This window comes from Anguilla anguilla, chromosome 13 (assembly GCF_013347855.1).
Source record: "Anguilla anguilla isolate fAngAng1 chromosome 13, fAngAng1.pri, whole genome shotgun sequence".
Taxonomy (NCBI): Eukaryota; Metazoa; Chordata; class Actinopteri; order Anguilliformes; family Anguillidae; genus Anguilla; species Anguilla anguilla.
This window is the reverse complement of record NC_049213.1, coordinates 19,953,772-19,976,274: the sequence shown is the minus strand read 5'-3', so window position 1 is coordinate 19,976,274 and position 22,503 is coordinate 19,953,772. Positions and strand designations below refer to the sequence as shown.

At 43.5% G+C, this 22,503-nt stretch overlaps 1 protein-coding gene and 1 long non-coding RNA gene across 2 annotated transcripts; one reads left to right on the top strand and one right to left on the bottom strand.

Annotated features, from left to right (window-relative positions):
* Window positions 1-749: 749 nt before the first annotated feature.
* LOC118211910 (neurotensin receptor type 1-like) lies at window positions 750-17,006 on the top strand. Its single transcript, XM_035389491.1, has 4 exons — window positions 750-1,424; window positions 6,349-6,550; window positions 12,015-12,099; window positions 14,781-17,006. The coding sequence occupies exons 1-4, from the start codon at window positions 750-752 to the stop codon at window positions 15,058-15,060; spliced, it is 1,242 nt and encodes a 413-aa protein (XP_035245382.1). The 3' UTR covers window positions 15,061-17,006.
* On the bottom strand, window positions 12,588-22,484 carry LOC118211912. Its single transcript, XR_004762120.1, has 3 exons — window positions 22,284-22,484; window positions 21,913-22,024; window positions 12,588-12,731 (listed from the first exon to the last, which is right to left on the bottom strand). It is a non-coding gene; the product is annotated as an uncharacterized LOC118211912 (long non-coding RNA).
* Window positions 22,485-22,503: the final 19 nt, after the last annotated feature.

The window sequence follows — 22,503 nt, the reverse complement described above, 5'->3', positions numbered from 1 at the left end:
TAAATTAAAAATTAAACACCTGTTTGCAAGTGACACTACAATCAATAAGCTCACACATTCTTTCTACACAGTCTCTCATAAGTCTCAACACCACAGAAGTGTATATACATATGCATAAACCATGTAGACACACAAACATACAGATAAATGGGCATAAATGTGGCGAAAAGGTGCGGTGGTTATGAACTAATTGGATAGGCTTAAACCAAAGCATGGATTGAGCAAACTTGCCAAGCAGTCAATATCACTGACCATGGGTCAGGCTTGAAACGCAGGTACATCTCATCAATACAAATATTATGCTCAAAACAGGTATACACACAAAAGTATTTTTTCCATTCAATGAAATTTAAATAACTAACACTAAAAATAAATCGTGTTTACGGAACCACTTCAATATATACACCGCAGCAGATTGTTTTGAGAGCAAAAGGTGCTGGTTGTACAAGCCGGCAAATGAAAACGCGCACAATGTGATTCTTTGATTGAGCCTGCGTCAGTGCGCAAGGACACGCGCCTCCCCTGGAAGGTATAAAGGCAGACTGATTTCTTCTCAAAGATAAAGTGGACGCGTGAGTGCACTTTGACTCGTTCTTTCTGGGCTCTCCATAAACCGCTTTTTTGCGCCCAGAATGTTCTCCTCCGTAGGTCTAAAAAATGTAGGCAATAAGCGACACGCATTATGATGCGTTCTAGTGATTCCACTAGAAAACTGATGTAGAGTATTCCACGAGAAAACTTCAAAAGACATGGATGTGAATGAAACGCTGTCTCCTGCGCTCAATAACTTATTTGACTTAACAGTTTTATCGCATAAACTCCTGGCTCCGTTGAATCGCTCTCAACTTCCTGCGGACAATGACACGCTCCCTGAGTTAGAGGACAGTTTAGACGTCAACACGGATATCTACTCCAAAGTCCTGGTCACGGCGATCTACATTGCGTTGTTTGTGGTCGGCTGCTTGGGGAACTCAGTCACGCTGTACACTTTGTTCAGAAAGAAATCTCTCCAGAACCTGCAGAGCACCGTGCACTACCACCTAGCTAGCCTCGCGGTGTCCGACCTCCTCATCCTCGTGCTCTGTATGCCCATCGAGCTCTACAACTTTATCTGGATCCACCATCCGTGGGCGTTCGGTGGCGCCGTCTGCAAAGGCTACTACTTTTTGCGGGATGGCTGCTCCTACGCCACGGCGCTCAACATCGCCAGCCTAAGCGCCGAACGCTACATGGCTATCTGCCACCCGTTCAAGGCGAAGAGCATCATGTCCCGCAGTCGGACCAAGAAGCTGATCAGCGCTATCTGGGCGGCGTCCTTCCTCCTCGCCACGCCGATGCTGTTTACGATGGGGCTACATCACGTGGGAAAGGAGATGATCTGCACCACGACCGCAAGCACCATGACCGCCAAGACCGTAATTCAGGTGAGAGGCACCGTCCTCGGCTCGCAAAACAAGACATCCACTTGTTCTTTTTAATGTTACGCTTCGTGTAATTCATACGCGCAAACACAATCACTGCGCGGCAAGCAAACGGACATTGGAAAGTGTCTTTCGTTTAAAAAATGACAGCAAATCAGGCTGGGGAGGTACTTGTGGCGGATGCGCAAAATGGTGCTGAAGTAAATGGCGCTGAAGTAAATGTTCGGCTTCCATGGTTCTGTATTTGTTTCAGCCTAGTTCTACTGGACTTGTTTGAGTGGGAAATCTCATTCTTACGTCAGCACTTTAATACACCTAAAACATGTGTTGGTTCTTTGCAACATGGAAATACACGTACAGGTTGCAAATAAAAAAGGAAACAAAATAGGTTTCCCAAAGCGAAGGGTTCTGGTGTTTCCATAGTGGTGTGGGGCAGATTTGGCTGGCATAGTTTACCTGGGTTCATACCTTTAGAAGGCAAGGCCAATCATTACTTAGTGGTACCGAGTGGTTATCTTCACCACATGTTAAACCAGCTCCATTCTGCAGGGATGTCTTTCAAATTCACACTTCCCGTGTCCAAAGAGCACAAGTAGTCACCCAATAGTTTGACAATAATGGCACGGACATTAAACATGTCACATCATGTAAGCCATCTCCATCACCGGATCATGTGCAAATTCTGTCTGAGACAGTGTTTTCCATACATGAAACATGAATTCAGACTCCCATGGAAAAGTGTTGTCATATTATTCCTGCACCTCTGCGGTTCGACTTACTAGCCTTCATCAGGGTAGCTGACAATACCCTGACGAAGGTGAGTAAGGCTAAATGTGTAGGTAGGTACAACATGCTTTTTACATAACTTCCTTTGTGAACATGCCGTAACAATAAAGTCCCTTTTAATATGTATACTGAAGAAGAGTGCCTTGATTTTTTCTGTCAGCAACTAACTGAATAGACCATTTTCAATGAGCACCTCCTTTACCAAAATATTACATTTTAGCATGCTGGCAGCGCTTTATTTCATCCATTTAGTGACTTTACATTGGAGTTTCCATTTATATGTTAGCTACATGCATATTGTAAGTGGTATAATATGGTAAACTGAGTAAACTGGTGAGTAAAGCATCATAAAATTATGAAGCATCAACATCCATTATCACACAAGCCTGGCATCTGTATTCATTTTCTACCTCCACCCCCTCAGTCCTCCCCAAAGTGCATGCACCTACAAACACTGTACACTTGCATGTATTTAATCACAGATACACAGAGGCATACGCAGATGGCCACACGTACACAGACATGCATCTGTGTGAGTGCACGCAATCACAATCACAAAAACACACGTACGCGCACGCGCATGCACGCACCAATTAAGCTTCAATTGACAATAAAATCATAATGGAAAAGACGCAGGAGCTGTGTCTGTAAGTACAGCTGTCACCATGTTCATCATCATCATTATCAACATCAATATTACAAGTACAGAATATAACAGAATATTACAAGATCATACCTCATGCAGTACCTCAACCCTCAATTCCCCACACTAAAACCAAGAACAACCTAAACTTATGAACCTCTACAAAAATGCACTCTTATACCAAGACCCACAACCTAAACTTCTGAACCTCTACAAAAATACACACTTCAACCAATGTCCACAATCAACCCCCCCCCCCCCACACACACACACACACACACATACACACATACGCACTATTCAGTCAAAATCCACATCAAAATCCCTGTATGTTGCCGATCATGTTAATACCAGCACTAAGAGCTCCATGATAAGTCCACTGGCCGACGGTCACGTCTCCATTCCTTTCGATCATAGTTAGTGCTTCAGTGTCAGACTCCTTAAGCTGTCATTTCCTCTCCCCGCATGAAAACACACTGAGCACGAAGCTGTTGAAGCACTTCAAAGCGAGCGTAAACGTGATGCATGGAGGACAGGAAAGAACAACAGCAGCAGAGCTGCGCAGGGGAAAAGAAAGAGATTCTGAAAACAAGAGTGTTGGAGGAGAGCAGGATGAGGGCTTTTTATTGGGCCATCGAGGCTCTCAGGAAGGAGAAACAAAAGGTCACCGTGTTGAGTGCCATTGAGGAGTGACAGAAGCATCACACCCAGCCTCCTTTCCCAGGTTAAGGGTCATTAACGTGCAGGCACGACGAGCGTCGAAAAACAATACCACAGCTGCCCGTGCCCAGAACAAAACCCTCTCCACAATCCCTTCAGTCTCCTCGAGCGCATTATCGACTTCACTGGCAGGCTCACTCACACGGTCATCAGAATCTAAATGAGGAACAGTTCAGGTGCAAACAACGCTGAGAGCGTAACAGCCAGGAGGAGGTGACTACACTCCCTCTGCACACGCACCTGCAGTGTTTCTCTACATCACGACGGAGGCTCTCGCCGGCACATTCTCCTTTATTTAATAAATTAGCACGACCGGGTTATGTTAAACTTGACCATCTTTATCGTCTTGCATGAGACAGCAACACACGTGTGAATTTTCATATTCATATTCTCACGTTTGGGAGCCCATCTGGATGGACGGATTGAAAGCTGAAGAATTAACAACGGTAAATAAGAGAAGAAAAAAGCCACTTATGATGAGAACAACTAACGTTATTCAAAATATTCCGGTACATTCTAAGGAAGAGACAGACAGCAGAAACCAGGTACCACTGTGCAGGGGAACAGGCCATACAGAAAGGCTGTGCAGAGCCCATGGTCCCAGGACCAACTTGTGTACAGAGATGCTGAAGCTGCTTCAGTCTTTAACTTTTCATCATATCTGACTCCAAGCGACAAGGAAAGAACCAGCTGTCACTCACCTGTGAGGTCTGGGTCTCAGGAGACCTACCTGTCTCAAATTAATGTCCCTGCCTCTCATTTACATTATAAAAGTTGCCAAGCAACCTTATCTCTAATCTTTAGTCACACTTTAGTCACTGAAACCTTCATTTGGAAGTAAGGGGGTGCACCTCAAACTTTATGGTTATGTGCTACTCACCGTACCAAATTTAATCAACCAGCTACAGTCCCATTACAAATTAAATTTTCCATCTACACAAAACAGCCCAGCCCACCACTTCACAACATAGGATAGTTACAGAAGGAACAGCACAGCATAGCTGTTACAGCACAGTATAGTTACAGCATAGCTACGACGCAGCAAAGCTACAGCATAGCTACCAGACAGCATAGCTACAGCACAGCAACCACATGGCATAGCTAGAGTAGGCTACAGTATAACAGGCCTAACAGCATAGCAACCACACGGCATAGATTAACTCAGAGAGGATTAATTCAGTGTGTGTGTGTCTTTACAGGTGGGTGTGTTCACGTAGCCGATAGGAGGAAAGAGTAGTCTGTAGCGCAGCGACAGGATTTGATTAATAATTAAACCCTAAAATGTCGCATGGCCGGAGACCTCTGGATATTCCTCCCTACCGCTGCCGGTGGAATACCCTCCTCCTTTAGATCTAAAAGCAAAGCTTTCTGTAATTTATGTTTGAACATAAATAATTAAGCACAGAGATCACAGCGGTCAGTGGGGGGGCAGAGGCTGCGGGCCTCGTTAGTTCAGCTTTTCCCTCATTAGGAAAGCACTCGAAAGAATCCTCTGTCAGGGTGATAACAATTTCAGTTACCTCTGCCAAGTTCACTGTCCTTCACATTTTATTTTATATTAAGAGAAAGGCACAGCAGTTCTGAGATGTTCACACTGAGTAGCTTGATCCACTGATAGCTGTTCTGTATTGACATTCACGTCACATTATAGTACATTCACTGATGAGGCACTCTTACCCAGAGCGACTTGCAGTGCCAGATAACCAAAGTCCATCCACATGAGATATCAGAGCAACAGTGTTATAGACCAGATGCTGCAAAATCATTAAAGCACTAATGTACCATGACAACCTTGAACTAAGCCAAAATCAGGGCTTGGCATTAACCTTTTGCCTCACCATCCACTGTGGCTAGTGGTTTCCCAAAGTCCTAGTGACTTTCAACTCAGCATTTTCACCCTATGAAAACCCCCCTTCCCCCCCTGGTAATTGGAGAATTTAACAGCATTTTGTGGACATAGCATATTTGAACAGAAACCCTTACAGCCATCCAACCTGATAAAAATCTATCAAAAAAAATCTAAAAACCTATCTTTAACAAAACATGCACTTCAAGATAGTTTAAATTACAAAATCTGTGCATTGCAGATTTTTGCCATGGATATTCTCGAACTGTCAATCCGGATCTCTCCTTCTCTGACTGTGCTACAGATGTGACCCTTTAACCTGACTGTATTATAACAAGGAAACTAATAGGTGGGCGGGGCTGACATTGTGGGTTGGGCTAGCTATCACCAACTGCACAGTCAAGACCGGTTGCATGTTTCAGTGAGCTCTCTACAGCAATACACTATGATTTTTTCATATTCACTCACTTGCTAGCAGCACGCAATAGCTCCCCCCTGTGTGATTATCATCTATGGCAGTGATCTTTATTCCTGGTCCTGTCAGACCACAGGGTCTGCTGCTTTTTGTCTTTGCCTTAATATCAATATCCACGTCAGACCCAAGACACCAGGTGAGGTGAATTGTGTAATTGACTGCTTTAATCGATCAATTAAGTGCCAATCAATTAAGAGTAACAACAAAAACCAGAGAATTAGTATGCAGTCATAACTTTCCTGGAGTTTTTAATTTTCCAAATATTGAATAGCTGTGCTGGGGCAAGGTGGAGGGGTTTGAAATGATGTTTCATACTGTTTCATTTCTCTTTTAAACACGGCTCCCAAAGTGACCTGAAAAAAATCTTCTTCTACTGATTATTGTTCTGCTCTCTCGCTTTGTGTTTGTGGGCATTTGAGTATAACTGAGGCTTCTCTGCCTGTTTCCATGACTGCAGGTAAACGCCCTCCTGTCGTTCGTGGTGCCCATGGCGATAATCACCGCACTCAACAGCATCATCAGCCGCCAGCTGCTGCGCATGTTCCACCAGGCTGCGCAGGACTGCCGCCTCGGTGTCGTCGGGGGCAATGTCGCCACACTCAGTATCGCCGTGGAGACCAACCGGGTGCGATCGCTGCGCCACGGGGTCAACGTCCTGCGTGAGTACGGCAGCGCCCCCTAGGGGAGACGCCACAGATATGAACACAAACACAGTCGGAGGCTGGAGACCAAGCGACCGGTGTGAGAAATCAGCGAGTCTGAGTAAATACAAACGTTCAGAGTTATTCTGCGAGTGGAACTGCGACTCTGCAGCACACTACAGGGCTGACAGACCCCTGCTGCTGAAATCACAGCCCTTGAGGTCCAGGAATAGCTGGTTCTCCACTCTCCCTTTACCTGAGAGTCAGGGGTGAATACAGACTGGCCAATCAGTAGCGCTAACTGTTCAGTTAATTACCGAGGAGAAAAGAAAACAAGAGCCAGATTTGGATTTGAAGTCCACATTTGAGTATCCATGTGACAGACAGTACCAGGACAGGGATGCACAGGTGGAGTTACATGGGAGGGGTGGAGGCAGGAGAAATTTGAACATTGGAAAGACTATAACGTAGTCTTCAGATGTCAGAAATCAGAAATGTAGACAGAAAGTCTCAATACCATAGTGTGAACCCCACAGCCAAGATTTGCAGGGGTTTTGAACCCATTAGCCGATTGTGAGTAGGAGCCCCCATTGGCAGGACCAAGTTGGCTTTGTTTCTTCAGAGGTTTGTAAAATTCATTAGTATCGAACTATGGCTCCCATTACTCAGATGCACCGCCAGAGTGACACAGTGCAACTCCTGTAGTCAATTAACTCAATGAAACCAGATGATTTTAGTCTGGTTGGAAAAGCCCTCCCGCTTCACTTCAACTGATGTATGGGTGAGTGTCCTCACAAAAAAAGCCATGCATCACTCAGGTGGGTGCGACACAGTGAGGTGAGGTGAGTTTCCAGCTGTTAATGAAAGACACTGCACATATGCCATCCATTATTAGACTGACACCTTCTGTATCGATGAAGTATGTCACTGATGAACAAGCCTATGGTTGTGATTTAGCCTTCTAAAAAGTAATAAAAAGATAATGACAGATTTGTGTTCTACCCGGCCAATAAAAGACCTGAAATCAGAGACCAAATCGACATCTCTCTGCAGTACCTAAAAATGCACCCTCATTCCTCAAAGCCCCCCAGACATGTCTCCCTCCTGCACTTATTTTTGTCGGAGGAGATGTGTTTGTTTTCCCCCTGCAGTTTATCACCTTCACAGCGTGGAACTAATCTGCCCCAGCAGCTCTTGCGTGAGGATTCAAACGGGGGAGATAATGGCCGTGGCACGGAGGACCGTGTCGTAGCAATATTTTCCATTAAAATTTTGCTCGGGTCATTTGCCACGAATGCTCCCCAAAGTGTTGCAGGTTGAAAGCGGAGCAGATTTAAATCACCCCTTTGAGTGGCGGAGAGCTTTCTGCCACAGCAGCTCCATCCAGCAAGCCTGCCGGCCTGAGGGAGAGACAGACAGGCCCCTGGGGGCAGGGCGAGGGAGTAATGAGGAGCCTGTTTCTCGCTTATTGTAGAGCAGGACACTGGCAGGCTGTTGAGGCTTTGCCTCCTACCGTTTCCCCTCTGCCGCGCTCCATTAATTAATTTGTTACGTTTTTAATGAAGACAAACGTCCCCTCGGTGCCGGCGGTGAAGACTCGTTTCTCCCGTGGTCTCGCGCCGGCACTGTGGAGACGCAGGCGCTTTGTGACAATTTGGATGATAGTCCAGAAAACTCCGCCTCTCAGATGCTGGAAAATAATGATGACTGAGGTTCAAGCCAAATGCCTTCCTCTGGGGACAAAAATGCAAGTGGCTGCATGAATTTTGTTCAGATCATAAACCTGGGGGGTATTACAAAAAGCAAGCTTGCCATGTTAGCTAGATAACTGCAGAACTGCACTGAGTAGAACCTGGACGGGCTCTCTTGACTTGTCAGATTTGGGAGGGTTCCGGATTTTAGTCAGTGCAGTTATCAGCTAACCTGGCAATCCTGCTTCGTTAGACAGTCCCACAGTACCCCCATTCCTGGGCACCATAATGTTTGGGATAAGGATCAAGTCCAAGATTAAGGTCCAAAAACCAAAAGACAGCTGAATACTCCAAAAATCCAGGGATGAATATTTTAAAATGGCAGGTGAGCTGTAAGACAGAACCGTCAGATCCTGCACGCACCGGACCCCACACTACACCAGGCCCCGATACAAAGTTCAGATTCCTCAGATGGCAACAGTACATATCTACCTAAGAATGTCCATCATAACAGATGTTACTGGCTGATGTCAAGCACCCAAGATGGCAAAAGCACATAGCAACCTAAGAATGTCCATCATAACAGATGTTACTGGCTGATGTCAAGCACCCAAGAACTGTTTTTCCCACGGCACGCAGGAACTGCCGCCGTGGGCTATGCATGGCAAATTGTGGTCACTCACTCACTCACTCACGGATGACCTGTGAGGGATGTTTAGTGGGACGCGTGCGCAGGTGCATCTCCCAAAATCACCACTTCGAACGGCACAAGATTTTTAAGCACAGCTTTATCGCCTAACGTTACTTTAGCTAACCCTAACATGTTAGCGCTTCGCCTACTTTAGTTAACCTAGATAGCGCATACCACCGATACAGATGTATGGACACACGGAAGACAACAAATAACGTTACAGAGGTGAGGACATACCATAGCTAGCTAGCTATATATTTAGCTAAGTTTTACTCATGAGACTTTGTACAGGTGTGCCGTGGGTCTGGACAGTTTCGAGCTTGTCTGATTAACTCTGATTAACTAGCTAAAGAAAAGTCTACAATTTTTAAGTGGTTCTACGAGGGAGGGGAATGGGTGAGGGAAAGGGGGGCCACATGGCTGCGCTGATTTGGCGAGATGTAAAGTGTGGAGGTTAGACTGGGACTGTCCCATCTGAAAACAAGCATATTTACATATTAAAGTGGCCTTATGTTGTTGGAAGCAAGGCTAAGCATTATGATATTATTATCAAAAGATTCCTGGTTTTAAGCCCTTTAAGAGTGGGGAGAGGGGACAGAGAAGGAAAACAGATACATTCCTATGGCCATACAAATGATATTGTCTGTTTCTCAAAGATGATAATCTAAAGACTAAATATCCAACGGGTAGTTAAGGTATTATGGTAATATACGCAATGCAAACCATGTGACTGAATGCAGAGTATAGGCTCTATTTTCTGGATGGATATGTAGCATTGACCTGATCTGTAATGAATGACACTCAAAACTAATCCATTTAAAACTGAAATTGGATGTGGAGCTGGACGGCAGTAAGAATCGACCGGTTTGTGGCATCAGCCGTAGAATCAGCCCCCTGGGAGGGTGGGAGGATGCAATCACAGCACGCCTGTTTCCTCCCCACCCTCTCGCTCTCTCTTCCACTCACTCTTGGGAAGCTTGTTCTGCACAGCTGTCATTGGACATGTTATTTCACTTGACAAACAGAAATAAAATATTTATTTTTATTTGCATTAGTCATCTGCTTTATCTGTGTAGTTAGTCTTGTTCTCCTGTCATGACTGAACACACACACACACACACACACACTTCCATTTCCAGAGAAATAGGATTCCAGCTGGCATATGAAACCAGCTCATATCCTCAGACCAGGGAGGATATTAAGGCCCAGAAGCAACTGAGCCTTTCAGTCCATGGGAAGTGACATCACAGTTTCAAATAATGCAATGCAGGAACAAGCATCAAATCCTCTAATAGATCTTATTTGGAATGATATCATACAGAAAGCCCAGCCAAGAATCAGAGTCTTACCAAAATGCGCCTGTAGTACCAGGCAGAGCAAAGCAGAAGCCTGGATCTCATTGTTTCCTTGGGGCCAAAGTGCATGCACCATAGGGCTTCAGGATTGAATCTCAATGGTGCTGGACCACATGCTGGACTGGTACCTAGATTATAGAAGAGGCTGTAGTGACTAGACCAGAAAAATAACTATCTGAAACACTTCTTTTAGTCACATCAAGTAAAATTCCTGCAGATTACTGACTATTTTTAAATAAACATGCATTTCTACCAATATTCAGAACACAATTCATCAGTTCAGGAATGCACATTCTGGTTGGGAATGCCTTTATTTAAAAATGCTCAGGGATATTGCTTTTAAATTTTACCAGCATTTAAAGAATTAAAGTATTTGAAATATGTATTCGATGTAGGTGTGGCAGGGGCCTGTTAAAGCTCAGTGCCCAATTTCTAGATTGAAGTCATTAACAACCAATCTCGATTTTTATTATAAATAAATGTGTCATTTTCTTATTTGTGCTTTCCTTTTTTCAATGTAATTTGCCTTGTCCTTTTGATGGTTCCTTTCACTGATTGTATAGTGCATTGAGCTCATTGGAAAGCAAAACAACACCGAGGATGATTATCACTACACTGTATTTTCCCTTCTGTACCATTTCTGGCCAGAGAGAGAGAGAGTGGAGGCAAATATACCACTAGCTATTCCACAGCAACATCAGTGAACCACAACATGACAAACTCAACAGTGTCTAAAGGAAGCAGTGATAGCATGATGCCACTGATTGTTTTCTTTGTTTCCCCCTTTAAATGATCCATCCGTGTTCCTGTTTGGACAGACGCCGATGTGACATGTCTGAAATGAAGCATGATTTGGTGTTCGCTCCCAATCAGGCAGGTGACAATCTAACCAGGAAGAGGGAGGGGGTTCATTTGAAGAAAAACTAAATTCACATTGAAAAAAAAGAAACAGAGAAGAAGGCCGTCACGGTTTCTGAGCACTCAGAAATTGGATCCATTACGCATCTGTGAAACGTAAGATACGCTGGCACGGAGTTTCCAAGGAGATGCCAGCGGTGATGATTTAAATGAAAATAAAGACTAATATGGAAAAATCGTCACCGGAAAATCCATTAGCAGAATGAGTTTCTGCACTTCCTTCTATAGGTAACGACAGACTGATGCCAACAACAGCAGAACCAATGGCTGCTTCCTCCAGCCAGATAGCCTGAGTGACAGGTCACATGCTCATTGCCCCTCACTGACCAGAATTACAACTAAGGCACCGGATTACCTGCCATCACTTCTATGGCTGGATATTTACTGGAGCACTTAAAGGGACGTATATCGCTGCAGGATATCATCCTGGGAATAAAACCTTCAGCCAGCAGCTTACGGTCCCTGCACCTTAACAGCCCAAAGCAGCCTGACTGCATAGCATGATGCATGTTTTAATAAAGTGAGGCGGTGATTGTTCCATATTTTATTGCATGAGAGGGACGGTTGCCTTTTGTGCCAGTGCTGGGTAATTCCCACGGTGGAAATCAAGGTAGTTTGAGAATTCTGGGCGTGAGCTTTCACTGCAGAAGGCTCCGTGATTCTGTCTGTGAACTTGTCGTCAATTCTTCTGTTCTTCTGCCTGTATTTCGCTCGGTGTTTTAGAAGCCTCTCACTGCCACCTCCCCCCCCCCTTCTTGATATCTCCCCCCTTCTCTTTTCCTATATCTCTCCCTGTCCCCTTGCTCCCCCCTCCCTCCTCCCTGCAGGTGCTGTGGTCCTGGCTTTTGTGGTGTGCTGGTTGCCATACCACGCACGTCGGCTAATGTACTGCTTTGTGACAGAGTGGACAGAGTGAGTAACAGAGCGTCTCCTCTCTTGCACAAAGTCCCTGCCCCAATGCCTACCCTTATGTTCCTCTCTAACCTCCCTCTTCGACCTGTTACTCTTCTCTCCAATTCCTCTCTTTTCCCTAATCCCACTCTTCTTCTCCTTACTCTATTTCTTAATCCCTTACTTCCTCCCCTCACTCTGTCCTGGTTTCATAGGAACAAAATGCCAGAGAGAGTGATTGGGTGGACCGTGCATTTATCTCTGTGCTTTAAGAGAACCACCTGCAATCTTGTTTAGTGTGTCCAATGGTCATGTACACATGATTAGCCCTTCCTACTAAATGCATGCATTGTATTTTTAAACCACTAAAGACCTCGGATTTGCTGCAATATGGTCATTAGGCACATGGGTCACCAATTTGGACAAAGTTGTCATTCTTGAAAACATTCAAAATGGCAACCAACATTTTAGAAAGTTGATTAAAAAAAATCAATTTTGGGGCCCAGTAGATTTTATTATTTATTTATTTATTTATTATTATGCATTAAATTCATGCAAGCATTTTTCATTTCATGATCATGAAGTTGATGGGGAATTCATCTCTGCCAGTGTGTAGCACCCACTGATTCAGGACAGGCTCACCCGCACATCAGCTGAAATAGAGAGGGAGGGAATTATTGAGCCAATTAAACTGGAAAATGATTAATGGCGTTTTTTAAATGTCAGCAGATTAGGTCATTAAATGAACACCATTTTTTGTGAGATCTCCTTGGTAACCCTGAATTGAGTTGTTCCGTGAGATCCCTGGTGGGGTGTTCTACGGGAACGGTCTCCTCATGGACTAATTTCTTTAGAGTAGGGAAATGGATGAATACCCGGTTCTATATGGGACCCCGTTCGAAAGAGCTCAAAACCCGAGAATCGACAGGCGCAGACATTATCGATTCTCTTATCGATCCTATATGGGTGGCTCGTTCAAATATTCGTTTCTGCTAAATAGCCTACATACAACTCAATCAACCAAACAGCAATAGCCTACGGCACGTGTTGCTAGGCAAGTGTAGAAGAGTACCATTTTACAGCCCACAGGTGCAATCGGCTACTGCTTTTTATAAAACGGCTACAACATACAGAAACAATTCGTTGATGACACAATATTATTTTCTTGTCTAAATCGTTATTTTTATTCAGCAAATTCATTTAAATTAGCTGGAAAATATCTGGTCTCGGTTAACAGTCTGTAAACAATCACTGTAGAATGCGGTCTCAGCCTATCAGCATCCATGTTTTATATATTTAAAAAAATTTTTAAAAAACCTCTCTCGAATAGAACTAATAAGTACTGTGCATGTGATCATCATGACTGAATCGCCTGCATAGTTGTCCTATGCAAACGAAGACGTGCAGATCACATCACGCAACATGCTCTATGTTCGCTCATCTCAGTCATAATCGACATGGCCAAGCGGGTTAAGCGCTCGAAAGCTTGCCTTCATTTTACGAAAGTACAAGATAAGGAATAGGCCAAATCTAATTTATGTTCTACGGTGTTCGCCTGCAATGGGCTGCACACTTCAACTCAGTGAAAAAACACATCCCGATCGCACGCAATTTCAAGCAGAAATGTGCTGTGTTCGATCGTCTTTGCGTTAACCAAACTCCCGCTGCAGATGGATCATCATCTTCCTCCACCACAGCTATTGTGTTGTGTACCTTGTTCCATTTCGTCTAATTTCATTAATTTTAGACACTCAGGCTACGGCCAACCTGCTGTCTACCCCTTACCCTTTTCAATCCTCCGCTGGCGCACGCCGTAACTCATTCACCCTGGCCAAAAGAAGGATGACCCAAGAAAGAATTGACCAGTGTCACAGGATTGTGACCCAGTTTATTGACCATTGCTATTGTTTACATTTTATTCGACAAGAGAGAGCTATTATAGTGATGAAATAGAAAGTATTATTTAAACATTGCTTCTGTAAAAATAATATTTTTGTTGAGAAATAAAATGCAAGTTCTGTAAAATTATTCTTTCCTCCAAATAATCAAAAAGAATCAATAAGGAATCAAATCATTAAGCAGAATCAATAATGACATCAGTAAACATTGGGTTAAGAATTTAAACCAAAAGGCAGGGAGTCTTTCGAGATGAATGATTTATGAAAAATACTGTAATTTTATATGTGAATTGCTGATTATAGCCTATTTTGGGGTTAATTGTGCCCACTTAAAGGGGCCTTGTATTCTGTTCATTTAAACTGGTAGTCAGCTCTGCCTTTTAAGGACCAAGGTGAAACTCAGGTCATAGGTTTCACAGAACTGAAATGAGTTTATGAGAATGAGGACATCATCCTGGCTGTAGAATCTGGTCTGAAGTGTGCGTGCAGAGTAGCAGAAAATGGGATGGGAAGGAAAGGGTTAATGAACCTCAAAATAGGTGGAGTTATCCCACCTCATCAGTGACTCACTGACTTGCACCAGTCATATTCTTGAGCCCACTGTGAGTTTGTGGCAATCACCCTGCTCCAAACCAAATTTCACTCCTTGCGGAAAGGAGCACTACAATTTACGAGGGACACAAAATGGTGGAGGGGGCAATGCACGTTCACAAGCCTTCACCAGCTCAATTTACCACTGGTTTAAGTGTGTTCAGTCAATAATGGAACAATGAATGTGATACACTGTGTCTGACTTCCCCACAGCGGCCTCTATGACTTCTACCACTACTTCTACATGGTGACCAATGTGCTGTTCTATGTCAGTTCTGCCATAAACCCTGTCCTCTACAATCTGGTCTCTGCCAACTACCGACAGATCTTTTTCTCTACATTCCACTACTGCTGCCTCCCATGTTGCTGGGGGACCCATCACCAGGAGCATCTGCAGCAGCAGCAGCAGCTCCACCCACTGGCCAGGCAGTGTAACAGTACCTCCAGTAGCCACACCCTCTCCACCAACAATGTCAAGGAGACAATGTACTGACATGCTTGCTCCCTCTTTCTTTCTTTCTGTCCCTCAGCAATCCATCCCCACTTGCTTGCTCATCTGCCCAAGCTTGGCCCAGCATCACGCATCTGGCACTCAGGCCCAAAATGTTTCAGTAAACAATGTAAACAAGTCAACGGATCCAGAATGCAAAGCAGCTAACAGAATCCATTTATTTTCCATTCTGGACCAGAATTCAAACCAGCTAATGGAATCCATTCATTTTCCAGTCTGGACCAGAATGCAAACCAGCTAATGGAATCCATTCATTTTCCATTCTGGACCAGAATGCAAAGCAGCCAACAGAATCCATCTCAATCAGAAGCAGGCCAAGCCCTGAACTTTCACAGCTACAGGTCAAACAGTTCATATATACTCATTTGTAAACCTAGAGAAACGGCTGCAAGTGAGCAAACGCAATTCGCAGGCAGCTCATGCATCACACTCTGCACCTGTTACGCTCAACACATCTGTCTCAATAAAGCAGATGGTCTCACAAATACGAAGTTTTCCAAGCATGTGTAAATACTGTAACATTTATTTGTGCGTATGTAGGGATAATGACGCTGTTGGTGTGTGGACGAACAAGTTGAACGCAGACTGTGTGAGATTGGGAGAGCTCGTTTTCAAAGGGCAGCTCTCCGTGGGAGATCAGCGGCTCTGCTCAGTCAGCTGCAGTAATGATGCGAGTCAGAGCGTCGCTCCACGGTGCCCTTACAAACCCAACAGGGACCCTGGGACTGAATGGAAGCACTCCAGCTAATGTGCGTCATCCTGAGCTCCAACTCATGAAGGAACACTGGCATTACAATGACAGCGTCTCTGAGGAAGCAACGATAAAAAGATGACCAGGCAGAAGGGACAATTTGGATGGGAATGGGGGAGAGAGAGGGGGGAGGGGAGAAGAAATTGTATTATTTTTTCATGAAAGCTTATGCTATTGTGTTTGATTACTACTTTTTAAATGCTAGCAATGGCTCTTGGTCTTGTGATGCAAAAAATGGCTAAACGAAAGCGCTACTCATACCTGGTCCTGGAAGAAGAGGAAACAGCATCATATGCTGGCCGGTGAGCTTCAGGCCTCCACCTGAAGCAATTAAACCACACCTGTCCCAATCAGTCCCTCTGAGCCCTCAGTCAAAGCGCTGTCAATATTTATTATGTTTATTTATTGACTTATTAATCTGGCAAACACCCTTACTGGGGAGGCCCAGCGGTGCAGACACAGGAGTGCAGATCATAACTGGCCTGTGTTCTCAGTCCAGTTACCCATCTCAGGTCCCACTGACTAGCGAGTGCTCTTCCCTCCCAAACATGGCTGCCACTGCCTCAACCTCTGCAGCCCACCAGCGCAGCTGCACAGCCGCCGTGCATCTCAGGCAGCTGGAGCGGGCACAGCGCAGAGGAGTCGTCATTGACAACTGGGGCGACATAGCTCAGGAGGTAAGAGCGGTTGTCTGGCAGTTGGAGGGTTGCCGGTTCGATCCCCACACCTGGGCATGTTGAAGTGTCCCTGAGCAAGACACCTAACCCCCCTAACTGCTCTGGTGAATGAGAGGCATCAATTGTAAAGCGCTTTGGATAAAAGCGCTATATAAATGCAGTCCATTTACCATTTACAACTGTGGGGGCAGGTACCTGCTCCTCCCGCGGCCATGTTAAGGCACCACAGGGCTGACACAGTGACAGCTGGGTTCCAGACTGTAGGGACCCCCTGTTTGTAAACCCCTGATGTGGAGTCTGTGTACTGCATCTGGTTTAGCTGGTAGATCAGGTGCAGTCTCACTGTTTTGGTATGATAGTAACTGCTGCTGTCTTGTTTTGTGTCTGTGTGTGTGTGTGTGTATGTGAGTGTGCATGTAAACTTTCTATTCAAAATAATTATTTCATTACTGATGCATGTATGTTTTTAGACAAATAAATTGCTAGGATTTAGACAGCGATTCTGGTGTCTAATATGTTGAACTGATGATTCATGCTTGACTAATGAAATGACACACAATGAAATTGATTCCATAGCACTAGTGTGCATACATTGGTCAGAGAGATGGCTGGGACAGGTGGTGAGGCTTGTTTGTTTTTTTTTAAAGAAGAACAATAATGTACCATCACAGAAATCGATTCTTTTGCACCAGTTAAACCTTTGCGAGTACCAGGGTAAATTGTGTATGATCCACAAAACATCAGTGTGCCATGGGCAGAAACGACCACAAAAACACGACCAGGGAGAGAGTAAGACGGACCTGCGGCACGCATATTTAACTTGTGCTGCCTACATAATTGTCAACACCAGAAGTGCAGTACAAGACATGTCCTGTTTACTAAGAACACCGCAAATTACCCCTTGCAACAGGCATGGATTTATTGAGACAACAGAACCTGGAAGCCATGTCCATTAAGAAACCATCCAATGTGTAAACTTGTGTCAATGATCATGGTAGGTGTCAGGTGTGAACAGAAGACACCATAAGCATGTTAGGCGTGCAGTGTTAGAACTGCTTGATGACAAAGATGCCAATGAACCCGCCCCCAGCAATTTACTATAATTTAACTTCAATAATGGCCATTATTATTCCTGCATCATTATTTGTGAACAAAACCAGCCTTTATTTGTGCATTCAATAAGTTCACAAAAATATCTGTTCTGAGTTGTGCTCCGACAACTGAGGAAAGCCTCAAGCTGAAACTTGGAGACCCCTGCCCAAAAATATCTCATGAAAGCTGATGTTATAGCTGAAACTTCATGTTTTTTTTTTTCATTTTACTGTGCTTGTGAATTGCATTCACTAACTATGTTGCCATGGTTGCGCAGACACTTCCTTTTCCACCATTAGTGAGTCAGTCTTTAGCATGACCTGGACAGTGTTTGCAGCTGTTGCACAATAAGCAACCGCAACTTACAAATTTTTCTTTGTGCATTACCCTGTACCTTAGGGGTAGATACTTCTTAATGGGTGTAGAAAACAGAGCGGGCCAGATCCATGTAATCTTACACCAGTTCTGTTCACCACAAGTAGGCCACAGTGGAATTCTGGTAAGTGAGCCCTTTGACCCATTTATTGTCATCACCAACAGCATTACTTTGTCTGCTTTTAGTAATGTGTGCGAGAACGCCTGCACGACAGGCAAAGGCGCTAATCCAGCTAATCAGTCAACACGCATGGCGGTTAGGTTGATTGCCGTGGTGATGGGCAGGACGGGACTGGCAGCGTTGAAATTGCTTTCATTAGGACAGGGGGAACATCCCTTTCCAACGGCAGAGGAATCTAGGGTGAGGGAGCTGCATAATTAGGCCGAATGACCCATCCACACACGGCAGGTTTCTCCACACTGCACACCCATCTGCACTGACACTATTTCTGGAGATGCCTGGCATCCAATTACATTATGCAAATGCTTGTATTGTGATTGCCAGTTCCCTGATGCAACTGCTAAAGACCTGAAGCACGAGTTAAAAGTTAACCTTTTTGAAACAGATGCCTGTTCTTGCTTGGGTAAGCCATCAAAATGTATCAGTAACCTTTAACAGTACATTTTCATGTTTGGTAGTTTTTTAAATTTTTTTAAAAAAAGGGTTCACTATATATAACCTATATAGAATATGAGTACAGTCAAATAAGTGTTAGACATTGATAAAATGATAGTGGAACAAACAGCATTTTATATCTATCCTTTTTATGGAAGAAGGATCTGCTAATCGCTGCTATTTAATAGTGCTGGCTACTATGTCATTACTTCAGAACTCACCATATCAACCATTATTTTCTGCTTTCAGCAAAAAAACTCAACAGTTCAGAGGACTTCTTTGTTAGCAAACCATGGACTGTGCTATGGCCAATACCTGACACACCTCATCACCCTCCAATAAAGAGTGTGATTATACTGGGAGAGCACGTCAGTCACTTATCACATTTCAACTGAAGGCATTTCAAAGGGTTTTATATCTTTATGGATATAGGTCATAGTGCACATACTGCACAGCATCCAATTGGCCATTATCCCTATTAACTGCATTTGTATTTGGAATTTTCAATATTTTACAAATTTATGTAATTTTGTAGCACAGTCTCCATTGGCTTGCATTCATTTCAGGCTGAAAATTAGGTGTTGGCATGAGCTATCACTTCAATGGTCTGGGATCCAGGCCCCTGAGAGCTGTCAACAGCAGTCCCTACAGCTCAGACATTATAAATGAAGACACCCATGTTACAAACTTGCAAGTAGCGCTTTGCCAGTAACCTTTTCCTTTATGTGCATATATCACACTGTAATCCATCTTGTTTAATACAAGTGGGACAGACCATCCGACGAGGGCCATCTGGATGCTGTTCCTTCACTGCTGCTATGGCATGATGTTTCACCTTTCATTCATACTTACAGACAGCTGGGAAGCAACTGGGGAGAGCTATCTAATATACATACAGACAGCTTCCCATTTACGATGCGTTTCCACTCTTAAAGGACCATACCAGTGTTACTACATGACAGTGTCCATTGTCACCATCGGCCACATAGTTTACATAAACCTCGCCCATTTTTCCCAAAATTGCTTTATTTTTGAGATATCGTGTTTGTTTACGTTTTGTCCATACAGACATCATTCACTGCCATTCATGTTGAAACGGTGTGGAAAAACACTCTACGAGACTTGAAGGTTGCTAGGTATAGGTAATTCACCTTTTTGATAATCAATACGCCGTTTATTTTATCTAAAATAACTGTATTACTCTAATACAAGCCATTCAAATTTGCGCATAATTTCAAGTTCAAGGGTGTCTCATTTAGGCGTGCGCTGGCCTCAATAACAAGCACCCCATGTTTCCTTGGCTGCATCCCATTGGCCAAAACGTCTCTGGCTGGCTCTGATTGGACTTTGTAACCAGGAAGCGGTAAAGACACAAGTCTGAGGTGTAACTTTCAGTCAATCGTTGACCTCGATGCTTGTTATTGATACATGTCCTGAAACCGAAGCAATTGTGTTGGGTCCCACGTGATCCTGGTGCTGCTGCAGAACTCCATACTAGTCCTCATGAGCCATACTTCATCCAATAAAGGCTTGGCTAATTAGCTTTTGTAAGAGACAATCAGTAATTCTCCAGAAGTTTGGAATTTACTCTGAGGTCAATCGCTTTATCAGATAATATTTGCACAGTATTGTGAATTGTATTGAAAGCATATAGCTACACATTTCCAGACTAAAAAGTAACTAAAGATGCAACATCACTCAAGCCATTAGCACAAGTTAACTATGCTAACCAAATGACAAATTCTAAAATATTTACAGACCATGTCCATAATAAGGCATAAGAAGAGAAGAATAGCGCATGAGATGAGAGTGTGATTTAAAGACCCCAAGTACTCTGTCCCAATTTTTGCATAAAGAATGCATCTCTGGACAGAATGTTTGATCATTGAAAGAGGAATGGGTGGCAAGAGCTGGGGGAGTTCCTTAATGACTTGAAACAGGGTGGTGGGGGGTGATCGGGTATGAAAGCCATTGATAGAGATGAATAAATCTGTGCAGACTGACTTCAAAGACAGGAGGAAAAATTATGGAGATGAAGTGTCATTAACATGACTTTCCTAAGTGTCCGTGTGTGTTTACAGGGTGCAGTACTGAAGTTAAATTACACACGGTCTGGACTGCTTTATTCATATTCCATTCAGCGCAAGCCAAAGTTGCACTCCTTAAAGGAAAAGTAATGTATAGAGTTATTATACGAAAACAGTCCTCATCCTGTTGCTTCCTCTGTCAATTCAGGAGAGCACTGTGTCCTCCTCCAGAGCAGCTGCTATTTCCAGGGGGTAGCTCAGCAATGAGACACAGTCATCCCAGCAGACTGCAGACAGAACCCCTCCCTCCCCGGGTGATACTACAGGTAATTATGCTTCACCCTGTGGGGCTGCTGGCTGCAGTCACCACTGGCATAGTCCAAACTGAATTCCAGACCATTGAGCCCATCGGGAGAGCATGCAACCTAATAGAATTTATAAACAAGGTAGCCTATGATTTACCGTTGGAATTGTAATGAACTGCCCAAGCTGTAGACTGAATTAGATTCATTTAGCAGACACTCTCATCCAGAAGGACTTGCAATGAAATGGAACATAAATGTCTTCATTCATCAGAGTTATGCCAGCAGCAGTGCCAGACAAATAAGTGTAAGAGCAACATCCAAAAAGCACTAAGTTAACTAATGCCAACTTACACTCAAAATGCAAATCATGGATTAATACAGCTACCATTCATTGAAAATGTAGAAGCAGTCATTTTTAACAGTTTTATAAGCTGTTTAAAAAGTGCTTCCTTGGCCCTTTATAAATTTTTATTCAAGGACTAATTTGGTACTTTTTATACATTTTGACAGATTTTACTCCCTAAAATGCCATTCAGTGACACAATGTTTTTGTTGAAACTTATTTTAAATACTTTTATTGTAAATATAGGCTACAACTCAACACAAATCCATCATCAAACAAACAAGAAATTATTATAATAGACAGATTTCCACATAAGGAATTAATACCAAATATTTATAGTTTTATAGGAAACGTCTCTACGTTTGTAAAGTCAATTCCCCATCTTTGTAGTAGAAAAGTGAAAAAAAGAAGTATAAATTCATTTAAAATCGATGTTGTTCACTTGTGATTATATGTCCATGATACCTCATAGGCATGATTATAAGTGTCTACTGTGCGTCAAACCCAAACAGAAGTCTAGATAAAGTGGTGAGAAATATCCACAGTTAGGTGCCTATATCCTTGAATACACTTGAACCACAAAACTGGACATTAAACCGTCCGGTAGGCTAACTTTTATCAAGGAACTCCACATGGCGGCGGCTTTACCTGGCTGAGGCCGGTTGGGGAAGTGTGCCTTGTTGAAACGGCGGGTAGCGCGAGCTCAAGGGTGTCCGCGCTCATCCTCTCCACTCGAGCGCCAAACCAACTAGCTACACTGCTAAATAAGAAAGTGACCCATTAAGAGGGTAAAGTGAATGATTGTTTTTCCAGTATTTGTGGATTTTTACTATTAATATATTCTTCAAAACATATTGATTCACTCTGTTTTAAAATATACATAAAGTGGGCCTGTATGAAAACTACTGAATATATAGTCTAGCTAGTTCAAAAAAGGCAAATAAAACTATTTGTTGCTAAGCTAGCTAATTTACTTGCGAATTAGCCGGAAAGTTAACTTCTTAAACCGATACTCTCACCTGAGTCCCAATGCTGTTGACACTGTCGGGAATGTGTTTTTATTGTTGTTGTCTTTCCGTTTTTTTTTTTTTTTTTAAGGTACAAACAACAACAGATAGTTGCGTGTTTCCAGCAAAGTGCATTTCATGTAAGACATGTCTAGTTAGGTGCTTAGTAAGCAACAGCTGAGTGTGAATGATTCGTTTCCTGTGTAGCTAGCTAGCAAGTAGCAACTATATC

Bases quoted from the DNA above. Each gene is read 5' to 3' on its own strand.
- LOC118211910 (XM_035389491.1), top strand. From the start codon at position 750: ATGGATGTGAATGAAACGCTGTCTCCTGCGCTCAATAACTTATTTGAC. The intron at 1,425-6,348 runs GTGAGAGGCACC...CCATGACTGCAG, and splicing joins CCGCCAAGACCGTAATTCAG to GTAAACGCCCTCCTGTCGTT. The intron at 6,551-12,014 runs GTGAGTACGGCA...TCCTCCCTGCAG, and splicing joins CCACGGGGTCAACGTCCTGC to GTGCTGTGGTCCTGGCTTTT.